This window comes from Amphiprion ocellaris, chromosome 10, assembly GCF_022539595.1.
Source record: "Amphiprion ocellaris isolate individual 3 ecotype Okinawa chromosome 10, ASM2253959v1, whole genome shotgun sequence".
Lineage (NCBI taxonomy): Eukaryota > Metazoa > Chordata > Actinopteri > Pomacentridae > Amphiprion > Amphiprion ocellaris.
Genome location: NC_072775.1, coordinates 7,555,720 through 7,570,727, shown reverse-complemented (window position 1 = coordinate 7,570,727; position 15,008 = coordinate 7,555,720). Strand labels below are relative to the sequence as shown.

At 38.6% G+C, this 15,008-nt stretch overlaps 1 protein-coding gene across 2 annotated transcripts; it reads right to left on the bottom strand.

Annotated features, from left to right (window-relative positions):
• Positions 1-1,421: 1,421 nt before the first annotated feature.
• slc7a8b (solute carrier family 7 member 8b) lies at positions 1,422-13,695 on the bottom strand. Of its 2 annotated transcripts, XM_023294188.3 has the most exons (12): positions 13,600-13,695; positions 12,918-13,114; positions 9,730-9,934; positions 8,704-8,855; positions 6,369-6,494; positions 5,151-5,304; positions 4,234-4,357; positions 3,869-3,972; positions 3,350-3,446; positions 3,102-3,251; positions 2,328-2,505; positions 1,422-2,136 (listed from the first exon to the last, which is right to left on the bottom strand). In XM_023294188.3, the coding sequence occupies exons 2-12, from the start codon at positions 13,084-13,086 to the stop codon at positions 2,012-2,014; spliced, it is 1,584 nt and encodes a 527-aa protein (XP_023149956.1). In that variant the 5' UTR covers positions 13,087-13,114; positions 13,600-13,695; the 3' UTR covers positions 1,422-2,011. The 2 variants fall into 2 exon arrangements, with proteins under 2 accessions (XP_023149956.1, XP_054870427.1); XM_055014452.1 differs by lacking the exons at positions 8,704-8,855; positions 9,730-9,934; positions 12,918-13,114; positions 13,600-13,695 and adding an exon at positions 7,881-7,955.
• Positions 13,696-15,008: the final 1,313 nt, after the last annotated feature.

Here is a 15,008-nt window from a genome sequence, read left to right as displayed (position 1 = left end):
ATAAAAACTCCCATAGTGCAAATAAATGTTGAAATTAAAAGTAAACTTTGATGTGCAAACACCTCAGAAGGTAAGCAAGTCTCCCCTCTCTATGTATTTTTCTATGTATTACTGAAAATTAGGCCTTTTTCATATCACACATTTTGACATATGGCAGAAAAAGCACAGTTACAATTAATTAAAGTTACAAATTTTCATGCTATTTTTTTAAATAAACGCAATTATTTAACACTATATTTTCTGCATTTTAAATTCTCCTGCACAAATGCCAACAGCAGATGTTTTGACTAGACACAGCTGTAAAATCACAGGCGTAAGTAATAAGATCAAAGCCCTCATTAACGTTTTTAAAGAGAACTATGCATTGCTTTGTGTGACAAGTCAAAATATTTTAGTTAAGTCCTGACATTCATGTGGATGTTTGACACCTACCACCCACCTAAACACTGCAGATCAAGCAACCCTCCAGGCAACAGCAGTCCTTGATGCCAATTGCCACCCTCAGTACCACAATGTACCCCGACACACCACAAAAACTGTTCAGGAGTGACCCGGGGAACACGACAGAGCCAAGGTGTTCACCCAGGTTCCACACTCCCCAGATCAAAATCTTACCGAGCATCTGTGGGATGTACCAGGATAAGCCTGATCTAGGTAGGTCCCACCCTGGAACCCACAGGACTCACGGAATCCACTGCTACCATCCCAGGCCACAGAACATCCCCAGAGGTCCTGTGTCCATGCCACACTGAGTCAGAGGAGTTTTAGCAGCATAAAGGAGACCAACACAATATTAGGCAAGTGGTCATAACGTTATGCCCGACTGATGTATAAACGTTGACTTAAAAAATACATATACCAGAATCATCACCTTTCAATTCCCTTTAAAATGTCACTGAAAAGGTTTTGCAAAACTCCAAAGGTTCCATAGTTTTAACAAAATAAACAAATTGTGTTGTAACATGATAGGCTGCAGAGAACATCTGACAAAAACACCCCCCAAACAACGAAAAGAGCAAGGACTATATCAATTTCTGTCTTGATCAAAATTTGTGATGTCCTATTTGGATGCACGCATTCATGCTTTTAATTTGAAGGCAAACGTACGTGGCTGTTTTATCTCGGTCTTGCTGATTGGACATCTTGACCCACCTCGGCTTTTCCTACCTGTCCATGACTTCCGCAATTTGATCATGCATTGTGGCTGGATTCCACGCCCTGTGGATCAGGAGCTCCAACAGGTGGATGAAACATTGATGAGGAGCTGCAGCACAGAGAGACTCTATGAAGACAACCAGGCATTTTAATGAGATACCTGATGTATCCAACACATAACTTAGGTACTAAAAATAACTAAGAAGTTTTAAAACATGTCAATCGTTTCTACATGCTTAATATGAATTGCAGACAGAGTTGAAAACTTCTAGAAAGATTTTATAATGAATTCAAAAGTCATATGTTTATGTCAAGGAACTGAAATGATACAAGAAAACGAATACAGCAGCTTTTCATTGTGATCTGTCTTCATACATCATATTTTTTTAAAAAATTCTGTCTTAAACAAATACAAACTTATGCTCTCTGTGCCTATTAACAAAAAGGGACATTTATAGTGAATTAATAATGTAATGTGGCAGAAAACAAATACTAGCAGTAGGAATAAAATCCAATAACATTTTAGCACTACTACAGTGAGGTCAAAGTATCAGAGTACAAACAACACACATAGCTGAAAAGCCACCTCCCAGACTCACAAACATTCACTGTACAAGACATACAAAAAGGGAGATGTTTTAAGTACTAAGGTGAAAACAACCAAAAATACATTTCTTTACAGACTATTTCATATTTAAACAGTCATCCCCTGACAATTCAATGAAACAACAGCTCAGCATTAAGGCCTGTAAAAAAAAAGCAGAGCATGGAAGTTCAGTGCTGTAGAGGATTTTGTAGTTTTAACATTTTCATGAAGTGAATTTTTCCTCCTCAAACCCTGTGTTTCTGTACATATTTAATCATGTGTTTGCACGGTGTCTCCAGCTTTCTCATCTGCATCTTTCTTTAGAGGCTCTTTTGGCTCCTCCGTTACTGGGTAAACCACCAAGCAGAGCTTTTGGCACAGATACGTCACTTTACCTGGATACAGATGGAAAAGAAAAACAGGGTGAATGTTTTTTAGAACGAAAACTGCTTTAACCCTCGAACATCTGCATTGAAGTTCATTTGAATGTGTTTTGAGGGCTTTGTAGACTGTAGTCTAATATCCCCTAAACAGTACTATAGTCCCAAAATTAAGCCATAAAGTCCACCATTATGTGTTGCCTTACCTGTAGCTACATCAAAACACTTTGGCTTATTTTCCCAGTAGACTCCAAGAAAATATACAGGGACGCCGGTCATCATGATGGCCAGACCAGTACCACAGACTACAGGCTCAGAGTAGAGGGAGAAGATGAGTAAGAAGGCCCAGAACAGCAGGTAGATGACTGGCCACACCAGGCTCACCTGGAGGATGAGAGGACACTCAGAGCTGAACATTTCTCAACACAGTTCTGCAGTTTGGCTTCAAGTGGGGAAAAAAAGTAAATCTGCAATACACTTCTTTTTTCACACCAAATTTCAAATTAGCAGTGAGTTCTGATTAGTTTAAGACTGAATGTGATGGGCAGGAATAGACCAGTTACTGGCCTGGTGTTTTATAATGGCTGATATATTTCCAATTATCGGTATTGTTAATTTTATTGACCAGTTATTGATAAATTCAATCCCATTTCTATTTTACATATTCAGTTATTGTAACCCTTATGAATGAAGAACCGCAGTTATCAATTACAGGTTCTCTGCTGTCACATGCGGTTAAAAACATTACATCTAATGTGCATCAGTTCCAAATATTGGGCTTTGGTCTCTCTTGATTATCAATAATCGGAATTGGTCCTAAAAAAAGAGCGAAACAAGCAAACAAATAAAAAAAACATATCGGCCAACAATCCCTAGTAATGTGTTTGTTGTAATGCTCATGAAAAATACACAACATATGTAATAATGTAATAAATCTTTGTCGTTTAAGTAAAACATGAGCTGCTTCATCATGTCTCTACCTTGATGGGTCGATGCATGTTGGGCTCCTTGATGCGCAGCACAATCTGCCCGGCGACAGTGACGCCGTAGAAGAGGTAGTTGATGAAACCCACATAGTTTATGAGGGTGTAAATGTCACTGGTGCACAACATCAGCAGAGTGGAGATCAACTACATGTGGTATCAGGGGGGAAAAAATAACCTTGTTTACGCAGGGAGAAGACAGAAGCACACTGAGAAATGGATGCAGTTATTTTGTCAGGACTCACAGTAAACAGTAAGGCTGGGATGGGAGTGCAGCGCTTCACATGAATCATGGCCAGCAGACGTGGTAGATGGCCTTCCCGCGCACCGGCGAAAAACAGCCTGAAAGCAGAACCAAAGATGGTTAAGTCCTGAGAGCAGAGCCAGATGGTGCTTGCTTAATGTGGGCATTTGCCAGACGATGGAACAGCTCAGAGAATACACAGTTCAGGTGTTTATGGAAGCACCGGAACACAGACGAACAGAGAATACGAAATTGCAGGGTGTAAAATGCACCTAACCAGGATAAAATAGCTCTTAGCATTAAATTGGCCTCAAAAGAAACACAATTTTGCAAATCAGGCCTTTTGAAATCAAATCCAACTTGTGACCTCCTGTTAAGCTTCTCATTTTCCCCATGCTATGGGTATGGACTCAAACACCGGCATAGGAAATGTATTTTTAAAACACAACAACCACAAAAGCTCCAGTGTAATGACACAGAGGACAGATGGAGGGGGATTTGAAGGACACGACAAACTGACCGCGACGACGTGAACAGGGAGCCATTGACCCCCCCGAAGGTGGACAGCGCCACAGAGATAGGCATGATCCATGACATTACTCCTAGTAGTTTCTCTCCAAATGTCTGGGAGAAACATTACGAGTAGAGAGAGAAGAAGAGGAGAAAATACACAATTTAAACATGTACTTAGGTAACAGCAATTAATTGAGACATTAAAAGTGCAACAGACACTGTGCTGCATGGAAAGCATGCGTGAGTGTGGTTATGCTAAATTTCGGGGTGATCATCAGCTCAGATGTGGAGAAGCTACTAATTGCATGCATTTGGAGCACATGTGACCACGCACACGTTCAGACTAGACTAATAGTGAGTCTCCTTTCTCACCACTGCCACAGCGTTGGAGGCCAGCAGCTCCTGGGGGCTCATGGCTGTGACGTAGGCCACGTTGGCAAACACGTACACAAAGGTGACCACAGGGATGGAGATGAAGATTGCACGTGGGAGATTCCTAAAGGATTAAAGACACACTCATTATAGATCATAGTAAATTATGATTAAAATCCCACTGTGGTCAGCAATTAAACCCCTAAAAACTCATCTCTGTGCACCAAAAATGTATATTTGATTTTTTTTCCACATGAAAATAATTCCTTTCTGGCTTAAATTGGTTTAGATGTAGCTATACACTGTTGCTTCCTCTAGAATATATGGATCTCTGTAAGTGCCTCTCTCTCAACTCGTCCATTCCCACCCCTTTGCTGCTCGAGCATACCTGCTCACCAACATCTCTGCTAAGTACTCTGTGCTACACAACGACAAGCTGTAATATAGGATGAATTCGGTCACGCATGTTTGAAATGGAAACCAATTGTAAAGAATAATGATACATAAATTTTCATAGAGGAAATGCTCCCTGACTTCTTATTTCACTCATTTGGTCTTTTAGCATAGAAAAACAACTCTATGTGGACATGTTTATGAGGTTAAAACTTGATTTTCCCCAGAAGGGGTCATTAAATATTTCAAATTCATGATGTTTATGGCCAAAAGAGATCAATGTAATTCTTGATTTTTCAGGTTACTGTTAACACATTATATATTTTTTGGCAATATGCCTTAAGAAGCACATTCTATTTATTTTTTTCCATTGCAAAAGCACAGTATATTTCAAAGATATTTACATTTCAGTACAATTCCTTAGAATGTTAAAATCTAGTATAACATGTTTTTTTGTGCAGTTAAATGAAACTAAACTTTTTAAGATATGATTAACTAGCAAAGAATTTAAGATGTGCACACACTTGTTTGGGTCGACTAACTCCTCTGTGACGTAGTTGAGGAAATTCCAGCCTCCATATGCGAAGGAGCCTTGCAGGAAGGACAGAGCTATCAGACCCACGTTATAGTCACAGAAGGTCTCAAAGGCATGTGCTGGCTCCAACCAGTAATAGTGACCTGGAAGCCAAAAGAGAGATTTTCCTGAACCAACAACCCATTTCTTGCAGAATATTTTCACTACCACACAATGAGCAGCAGAGGGCACCAGATACAACAAAAGCCGTTTTTGCTGCCATTTGATTACAGGTGCCAAGGTATAAATATGTTTTAACTATACACTTGATCCAAAACAGATTTCTGGTTACAAAAGGCAAAATTACAAAATTAAGAGAAGTTTGAAGTTTTCTTTTTCCATCTCCATTTTGCAGAAAAAAAACACATATAGTTAGAGTGCTGCAAATTTGCCCTAATAGCATTAAAAAAAGCCTATTAAAGCATTTAAATTGATAAAACTCAGTTACCTTGTTTTGGCTTTTAACAGTCTGTTGATTTTGTATATAATTAAACATGTTTTATTAAGCACTCCACATTGGAATGATAAAACAAGTTACCAGTTATAAGCAAAACCAAAAAAATCAGGACAAAAGATGCACATTAATTAGACTTCCATCCCACACAAAGTGGGATATTCTGGGACTTTAATTTGACTGATTTTGTTGGGTGGACCTGGCAGTGTGTGCATGTGGATTATGAGTGGGATAAAGAGCTATGTGGGATTATAATCCCTCTTTCACTTTAGGAATACAAATCCTGTGAGAGTGACAGGGGAACTAAAGTAAATTGTGATTGCAGCGATAATGTCACTTCAAAAATAGTATTTCCAACCGCTCTGGTACCAGGCATTATGACAGTAATTTTCAAACTGGGGTCAGGACAAAAGGAGGGATCACAAGATGCTAACGTGCAGGTTTTATATAAAACTGAGAGTTGTTTTTTTTTTTTAAACAGTATTGTATAATAAGGAATCCTGACAGGGGGGACATCACTGTTATTTTAAACCTCTCACAACTCAAACATACATAATTGAAGTTGACTGAAGTGTAAAAAGGAAACAAGCTAAAAAGACTGGGGACCACAGCTCTAAGAGACACATAGACAGTAAGAAACCAAAAGAACTGAAGACTGAGCGAAAGATAAAGAACAACAATGTAACAGTACAAGAAAAAAAGGCAAAATATTACCTTTGCAAATTTGGACAAAACCCATGATTATGATGAGGGCCAGGGCCAAAAGCTTTCCAGCAGTGAAGACATCTTGGACACAAGTGGCCCAGCGGACACTGTAGCAGTTCACCCATGTCAACAACACTGACGAAAGCAAGAGAAAACATCACGCCAAGTTACAGTAATATTCATTCTTTCTGCAGGCAATGTAGAAATGACAAAAACGGAGCTCATACACCAAGACGACAACTTCTGCATTCAAAGTAGCTGCAATGAAAAATTCAGATGAAGTTTGGCTAGTCAGACTGGTCAATGTTCAGTTTATACTTTTGTGGTTAACAATAATAAGTATCAGAATCAGGTTAATGACAAAAATCCTTTATCTTAAAATAACAAAACTAAGGCACAAAACTGCATGTTTTTGTGTATCTGAAGATAAAACTGATAACAGGCATCTTTTCACAGAGAAAAAGACTCAAATTTTTACTCATAATCAGTTGCAAATGAATATAAGTGTGGGCTTAATCGCATTACACCCATCATGTGGGAGTTAATTCTCCCTTAAATATTTGTTGTGCTTTAAGCAGTTTTAAATTATAGTTTAGTAATTTAATACATATTCAAGTTTAATAAACTGGCTTCTTGGCACAGGACCTTTAAGCCTTTTAGAATAACTCACTTTCAGCAAAAGTGGGCTGTAGAGAATCTCCTTTAAAAGAGAAGCTTGTCACAGTGGCCTTCATTTGACCTAGTTGAAGTAAGGGGACTTGACAAACACGCTACACCTTGGGTTCACTGTGTTCCAACTGGGAGTCACTGTTTGTGTAGGATTTGGCATTTTTTGATCTTTGATAATTTGTGTGGATCTCACATGAACCTTGACCTAATTGTGACTCTACGGATCCACACAATGACCCAAATCCTACCTTAAATTTGGATAATTGTGACACCTGAAAATGTGCAATAGTATTTGTATGATCAGTTTTCAATATATCCAAAGGAAATGGTTGACTCTTTCATCTGGACAAGCAAACATTTGATGATATACTCAGATAAATGATGCATAAAACTGATCATCTGTAGTCATTTTCATGATTGAAATGAATAAAACGGATCAGTTAAATGGAAAAAGTATGTACATTTTTATCAGATCCATCAAATTAGAATCAGAGTTTCCACATTAGGTGCCAAGAACTGGAGCCTCCTTATGGAGTGACAGCTGGAACTTGTCTTATTTAAAGCTCCGACATCGAGAGTCTGCTGTTCTTTTTGTTAAAGTGAGTGGTGTCATCCTGCCAGGAAACCTTTGCTGTCCAAAAAGAACATTCATGCAAAACTACAGCTTGCAAATTAACATATGGACAGGCATTTGGGAATAATGTGCTCTGGATAGATGAATCGAAGACAGAGTTTTTTTGTTAACAGTAGACATATTTGGTGCAGAATAAAGACAGCTTTTCAGGTGAAAAACCTCAAACCAGCTGTGAACCACAGTGGTGGAAACATTATGGTTTGGAGCTGCTTCATTACCTCAGGAACTGGGCAGCTGGGAGTCCTTTATTCAAATATGAATTTTGCATCATATCAAATAGTGTTTGAAGATACCGGGAGGCCATCTGTCTGTGAGAGATTGGTGGACAATTATGCAAAACACATACAAGAAGTTAATTCTACTAAAGGGGGGAATAGTAGCTTTTGAGGCCAAACATCTACTTTGTTTTACCACAGAAGAATATTACATCTATTTATTGTTGTTGAATAAATGATGGAAAAATCTAATTTTCCTTGTGGTTGCGTCCAAGTATACCACCTTAATCTAACTGTAAACAGATCAAATGCTTGCTTCCCCGACAATTTTATTCTCACTTTTTGAAATGGCTCTGTATGTGCGAGGGTAAAAACATGGTTTACATTTTGGCTCTAAAACTCAGCTAAACACTACTTTACTTCCTTATTTACTTTTTGTCATTTGATTAACTCTAGTGGTATTGCATATTCATGAAGCAGAGGAATTTGTAAATGAGCAAAAATTACTCAGTGATCCCATTTGAGCAATTTTTCAGACAAAGCTCCTCCACAGACAGAAGGTATTATCAAACAGATGCAGATTGTGTAGGTCTCCTGAGTGCTGCACTTGGTGTGCATTTGCTGTTGAGTATTTTTTGCACACTGAGTCATTCACTTACACAAAAACAGCCTTAGCAAGGCTATAAAAACCACAACAGGAAAAATTCACCATGTCTGAAATTACCCTTTGAAATACACTCTCCTATGCTGTTTTATAATCTGTATCTGTTAATGCACTAACATAATCAAATAGTCATTTAGTCTTTCATTCTAGTTTAAGACTCACACAGGCAGACAGCAGCGAGCAGGCGTAGGCCAATGATTGGGGGAAGGCAGGTGGGGAAGAGGGGATGCAGGACGTAGTTGGAGAAGGTGAGGGCAATCACGGCCTGGTTAGTGGGGTAGATAACCAGCACTGCGATCCACAAACGCAGGAACCTGGAGAACGGCACAGGTGTGTGGTTAATGGGGCACACAGCTGCATACACACCCAGAACATAAACACAGCACAGCGTGTGAGAATACCAGTCCGTGTGACAACAAAACTTAATGGAAAACAATGGAAATTAAGTACGCTAGCCAAGAGCATTATAGTAATTCACTGAAGCATTGTTGTTAGAGAGAAGAGACATGAATGGAACTGGGTCAACAATCTGGGAATGCTGGGAATACAAAACTACATTATGAGAGGTGTTAATTATATGATTCTGAGGAGGAGGATGGGGGGTGTCGCCATAAAAGTCTCATTAATTACAAAAGGCTTGTCACAATGTTGTCATGCAACATTTTTGATCTCTTATGCATCATGAAATAAATTACTTTTAATCCCCCATTTTTTTCGAACTGCTTTTTAGTGAATTATTTATTGTGTTGTGGTGTGTCTAGTTTTTATCTTTCAGTGTTTTAAACCGTGTTCTTTTTCCCTTTTTTTTTTTTTACAGTAACTGTATTTTGAAATGTGCTGAACACTAGGTGTTTAGATTATTATAATAGCAAGTGAACTACATTTCACAAGAATTCAACCTTTGAATGTAAAAAAAATAAAGCCCATCTGTGCAGAATATCACATTACCTGAGCACTTTATGAGGAAAATTTAAAATGTTCCTAATAAAGTGGCAAGTGATTCTGAAGGTTTTGTTGAGAGAAAAATTATTCAGTATCATTCAACACTGGTACACCCTATTGTTTTCATAACTTTATTTTGAGTTGTCCAGCAACTACCCTTGAAGTCACCAAAACTCAGAATTTCAATCTTACACATAAAGGCTTAAATTCAGATCTTACATTGAGACAGACAACATTTGTTCTCACCCAGCCAGTCCTCCAAAGATGTCCTTGACATACGAGTAGTCTCCCCCTGACTTGGGGATGGTCACACCCAACTCTGCATAGCAGAGCGCACCGATGGCTGTGATAACTCCAGTAGTGACCCACACAATGATGGCCACACCTACTGAGCTGGCGTTCTCTAGGACCCCCTTAGGACTCACAAAAATGCCGCTTCCAATGATGTTGCCTAAGTGAGTAAAAAACAGAGAGGAAGAGAACAGATTAAGGGATTGTTAACAGATGGTCAAACAACAAAAATCATGTGAATACAATTAATTACATCCACCATATTCCATACGAAACAGGATTGCACTGCAGCTATATTTATCAGCAGTCTGAAAAACCAACATGAAAAGTGGCCACTATAGCAGAATGCAGGGCATAAAGGGAGAGCTACAATTTCCTGTCACATAATGCCCAATTTCCTGTAGTGCTCATGTTATACTCTCTGATAACAATATCTTCTAATGCAGCATCAACTTAGCCCTCTTAACAGAGAAAATAGACTAGTCCATAATTACCACTTCTAGTAAAACGTTCTTTCTGTACTGCACATTGCAGTCATTTAATAAAAAGGTGCTTACAGAATGAAAAGAGGGAAATAAAGTAAGAGGCCAGCTGTGTATTTGCCTATCTAGGGCCTGCATAATATTCTCTATGTGACCTCCTTTGTGGGTATATTTGAGGAACAATGGAACTGAGCTGAAAGTCTGCACTGGGCTATTGCAGGTGAACACACTGAATCTTTGTCTTTTGGGCTTCATGTGTATTATCTGGGGCACAGTCATGGTGGGTTTTCTGTACATAGCTCTCACTAGCTCTTAACACATTTATTCTATGTGGACTCACTGTGTGTCCACAGGCTTATATTATTCAGTGCTGGGACATAAATATGGATTTTTGAGCAGCCTTAGCATGCATTTGAACTTGCCAAATAGTTATTCCATACAAGCTCGCTGATGAACAGTCCATAAGGAGAAAACTGCGAACTTGTTTGGGAACTATTTTGCCTTGTTGAGAAGCGATCCAAGAAGATTTGCAGTCGAGCTATGTTTTGTCTTTTACTGTTGACAACACAGATAAGCAGCTGAAAACAGTGCATGACTGCTCCTTTGTTTTAGCAGAGAAGTCTTTTAAAGTCTGAGGAGATGGCACAATGAGTTCATATCCTGTCACTGTTGGGAACAGCAGGAAACAACAAATCAACGTTTGGAGACAAACACAGTCAGTTTCTTTTACTGAAAACTTCTGCTGCAGCATTTCTAGTGTCTGGGAAACTCACAGAATTAATTCACTGAGAAACTCAAGCTGGGAAAAGGCGAATAGAAGATTGTTTTCCAATTATGACACTTGCTTCCTCATTTAACAGTACGCAGGTACTTGCCCATGTGGGTGGTTTAAATATTATAGCAAAACAGCACCAGTTGTCACTTGCTGCTGGGCCGATGAGCTTGTGACTAAAAGCTACTACACCAGGTTGATGCCAAATCTGCACTTTTTGGCTCCGGGACAGAGAAGAAGAATAAAATCCATCATTTACAATGGATCTGTTTCTTATACCAATGCAGCTATAAGACAATTTGTACTTTCAAAATGTGTGCATCATATTGATTTGAATTACCATAAACAAATCTAACCTCCGCTGTCCAGATGACCAACACTACTTAATTCCAGTATATGCCCACCCAGCGTATGTTTGAGCTGAACAAATGGGGCCTGCTTTTCCAATTGACGTGGTTTCCTAGAGGTCTATAATATGAATTTTCCTTTGAGTAGCTGGAGCAAGATGTTACAGAATTAATGAGTTTGACTAATTTATTCATTAAAATTTACACATCATGTTACACCTTAGATAGATAAGAGAATCACTCCTTCTCAGTGGTGCAGAGACCACACTACAGCCACACTTGTGGTAGTGATGGAAACTGCAGTGTCAACACTGGTGAACTCCCATTAGCTGGATTACTTTTTATTGATTTTTCTTTTTTCTCTCTGCATGTTGCACAGTCAGTTTCATGGCAGGCAGTCATTTCCTGGGTAACATGGAAGCGATGATGAAAGAGCATGTGCAAGATGTAGGATGCTGGGAGCACACTGAAGATTCATGGCAGAAAGGACCCAAGGACATATTTTCAGAGAGATTTCAATATTTAATGCTGAACCCTCAGCTGGATGTTTGATCGCGTTACCTTAGAATAAGTCATGTCAAATATTCACCTGTCAAAGCGAACCTTCGCCTGGTTTGCCACCTCTGCAAGAAGGCTACTGCAGGCCAACACTTCAGTGCAGAAAATAATGACCTATATGCTAAAGGTAGTGAATTATTTTACTAAGGTTCATAAAGTTATTGAATTCCTAGTGAAACCAACTTATTATTTTTTTTGTTACCACTTTTTTTCCCTTTAGTAAACTCAGCCTGACTAACCGAGCCTTGGCCCATTGTTTAAGCCCAACAAATACTAATTAAGATGAATGCATGATAGCATTACATACTAGTGATAAATAAAATGTCTGATCTTTAAATGGCTTTGACCTACCACACCGTTAAAGAAAAGCTGTTTTTTTTTTAGCAGTTTTTAATTCTGACCTCTATTTTTCTTAACAGAATTGTCCTGCTAAATTATAAATAAGATTTTGCAAAATCGCAAAAAAAGTCTTAATTTCTGTTTCTACAATTACAAAATAAATAGTGCACAAAATGCCGGCATGAAAAAATCTATATTTGTACGAACAGTCAATTAAATAGTTCTAATGTTCTTTTATAGTGTATGACCAGAATTATTTTTTGTATTATTGCATTTAAATCAACAAAAACATGATTATTTCAATATTTGCCATTATTTTGATTTTATATATATATATATATATATATATATATATATATATATATATATATATATATATGTCACAGTTTTTTAAAAAAATAATATAGTATTTCATCATGTTTATATATTTTTTGCATAATTTTACAGTTCTAATTTTTTTTCATTGCTTTTCGCAGTGTATTTGCCAATATATACACCACTTTTACCGAGTCAGGTTGTATTTTCTTTTTTTTACAGTGTAGCTTTGACTTAGTACGCTTACCCTCACTGACTGTCTGAGGGTTAATATGTTGTATTTTCATTCAGTGCAGCTGAATGCAGGGCACACTTCCTGGATTGACTTACCTACTATAATGCCACAGGCGCTGACTAGACCGATCTGTTTTTTCAGAGCCACCCCGGAGCTTCCTCCTGCATCTTTCCCCACACACGGCTCAGTGTCTGCGGGCTCCGGCTCACCGCCCCCGACCCCGCCGCTGCTGCTGCAGCTCCGCTTCCTCGGACCCCCGGTCATCCTGAGGCCCTGCCCAGTGTGACCCCCTCTGTTGCGGTCAGGAGACAGGGGGCAGAAGCTTCTTATTAAACTTACCAAAACAAATATACATGTACAGTACTGAGTTGTTCTGCTGAGCAGTTTTTCCACCACTTTCCTCCGGACGGTTAAAAACGCTGATAGCAATGGTTTCCATCTTGGCAGTTGGCTACTTTAGCTAAGATTAGATACCGGCATTAATAATTCACGCTGCAACACGGTAAACGGCTTCTGTATCTGCATTTTTTTCTTGTAGTAAAGTGACCACAAAGAAAGACGAGTACGTAGACTTAAATGGGACAAGTAAGCTAGTGAAGTTCAAATTCACTGGTTTAACGTCTGTCGGCGGAGCTAATCCCAGTTTTTACCGGTTATTAATAACAACAGTGTCGGAATTTGCAGTTAGCTCATCAGCAGTGACCCGAAGCTCTTTGTTTTCGAAGTGTAACCTTTTGATAAAGCTTTTTTCTTTTTTTAAACAAAGTGTTAACCCACCTTTACAGCAGCCGTGGTAACCTGAACACCTGAAAGCTCCGTGTTCGGTGACGGACTTCACGTCTTCCGTGAGTCCGCCGGCTGCCACTGATGATAACAGAAGACTTGACAGCCCCGATAAATAGAAAAGCTGGTTATCATCAGCCAATCAGGGCCCAGCAAACTGTCAGCACGGCTCAAGCCCCGCCCCCTGTAGTGAGGCTCCGACAGCACTACGTTCATTCAGAAAACATACAGAACATATCTGCAGCGTATCCTCACACACTCCTTTAAAAAGCGAAATTGACGATTGAAACTAGTTTAAATGGCTACAAAATTTGAGTCAATGGAATCTCGTTTTAAAAAGTACAGTAAGAAATGTGAAAACATAAAATACAAAACTATAACAAATAAATAGTATGTGCAAATGTAACCTATGAAAACAGTACTGTGGGTTATTGCTGTTAGGATAGCTTATTTTACGTATTAAGGTCGCTATAAACACAGTAGTGTAATTGATGTTGCACTTTTGGATATTGCTGAACATTTATGAAAATACAAAAAAGAATGGAATAGCTTTCATTGTCATTGTTGTCTCGTCTTTTTTAGCTGCCACTATTGTAATTATTCTATGCTATAAAAATAAATTCGATTGCCATAATTATTTTATAAATTTGCTTGCACTTTATTCAATTTATCTGTACTGTTTGATTCAGGTAATTACTGTAATTTTAATTAGAAGTTTTCCTTTTCTTCATTATCTCAACTTTAAAGATGGGTATGCCGTCTGGATAGCTTCAATATACAGTATTGGTGTCATTGCAAAACTAGCAATCTGACAGTCCTTATGATTTCTTTACCATGGCCATTTTTCAAGTTGGATTTGCTTAAGCAACGTTTACATCCTGTTTTGACCCCAACTGTTTGTCTATCTTAGGAAATTCAGCTTATATGATATATACAAGCATATAGACCACAAAGGGAGTGTTTATACACCTACACGTTGAGACCCATAGTTGTGGCAATGTTCATGAAAGACACAGAATTATGGTACAGAATTGATGGATATGAGGTAGTAAAGTTATAGCTGATTGAGGAGGGGGATTGCAGTCAGCTGAGTTGTTATTGCATCCAAGAGTTAAAGAGATTTTAACAGTTGTACTGAGGCAGAGTGAAACATCTGGTCTTTGAGAGCCTAGCACCCTGGCTTGAAACATTAAATTTCTACTCAAACCAAAATAAAACCCAGCATTAAACCTTCAAATTATGCCTCTATTAGTATTTACAGTAGCATTTGATTCACTCAAGGTCCAGCCGATCTTCTCAGGGTGACACCTGCTGGACTATTCACCTCCTCACAGCTTACTCTGCCATTTAATTTAAATAAACCATCAACAGTCATTCTATAAATATGTACAAAGCACAGCATA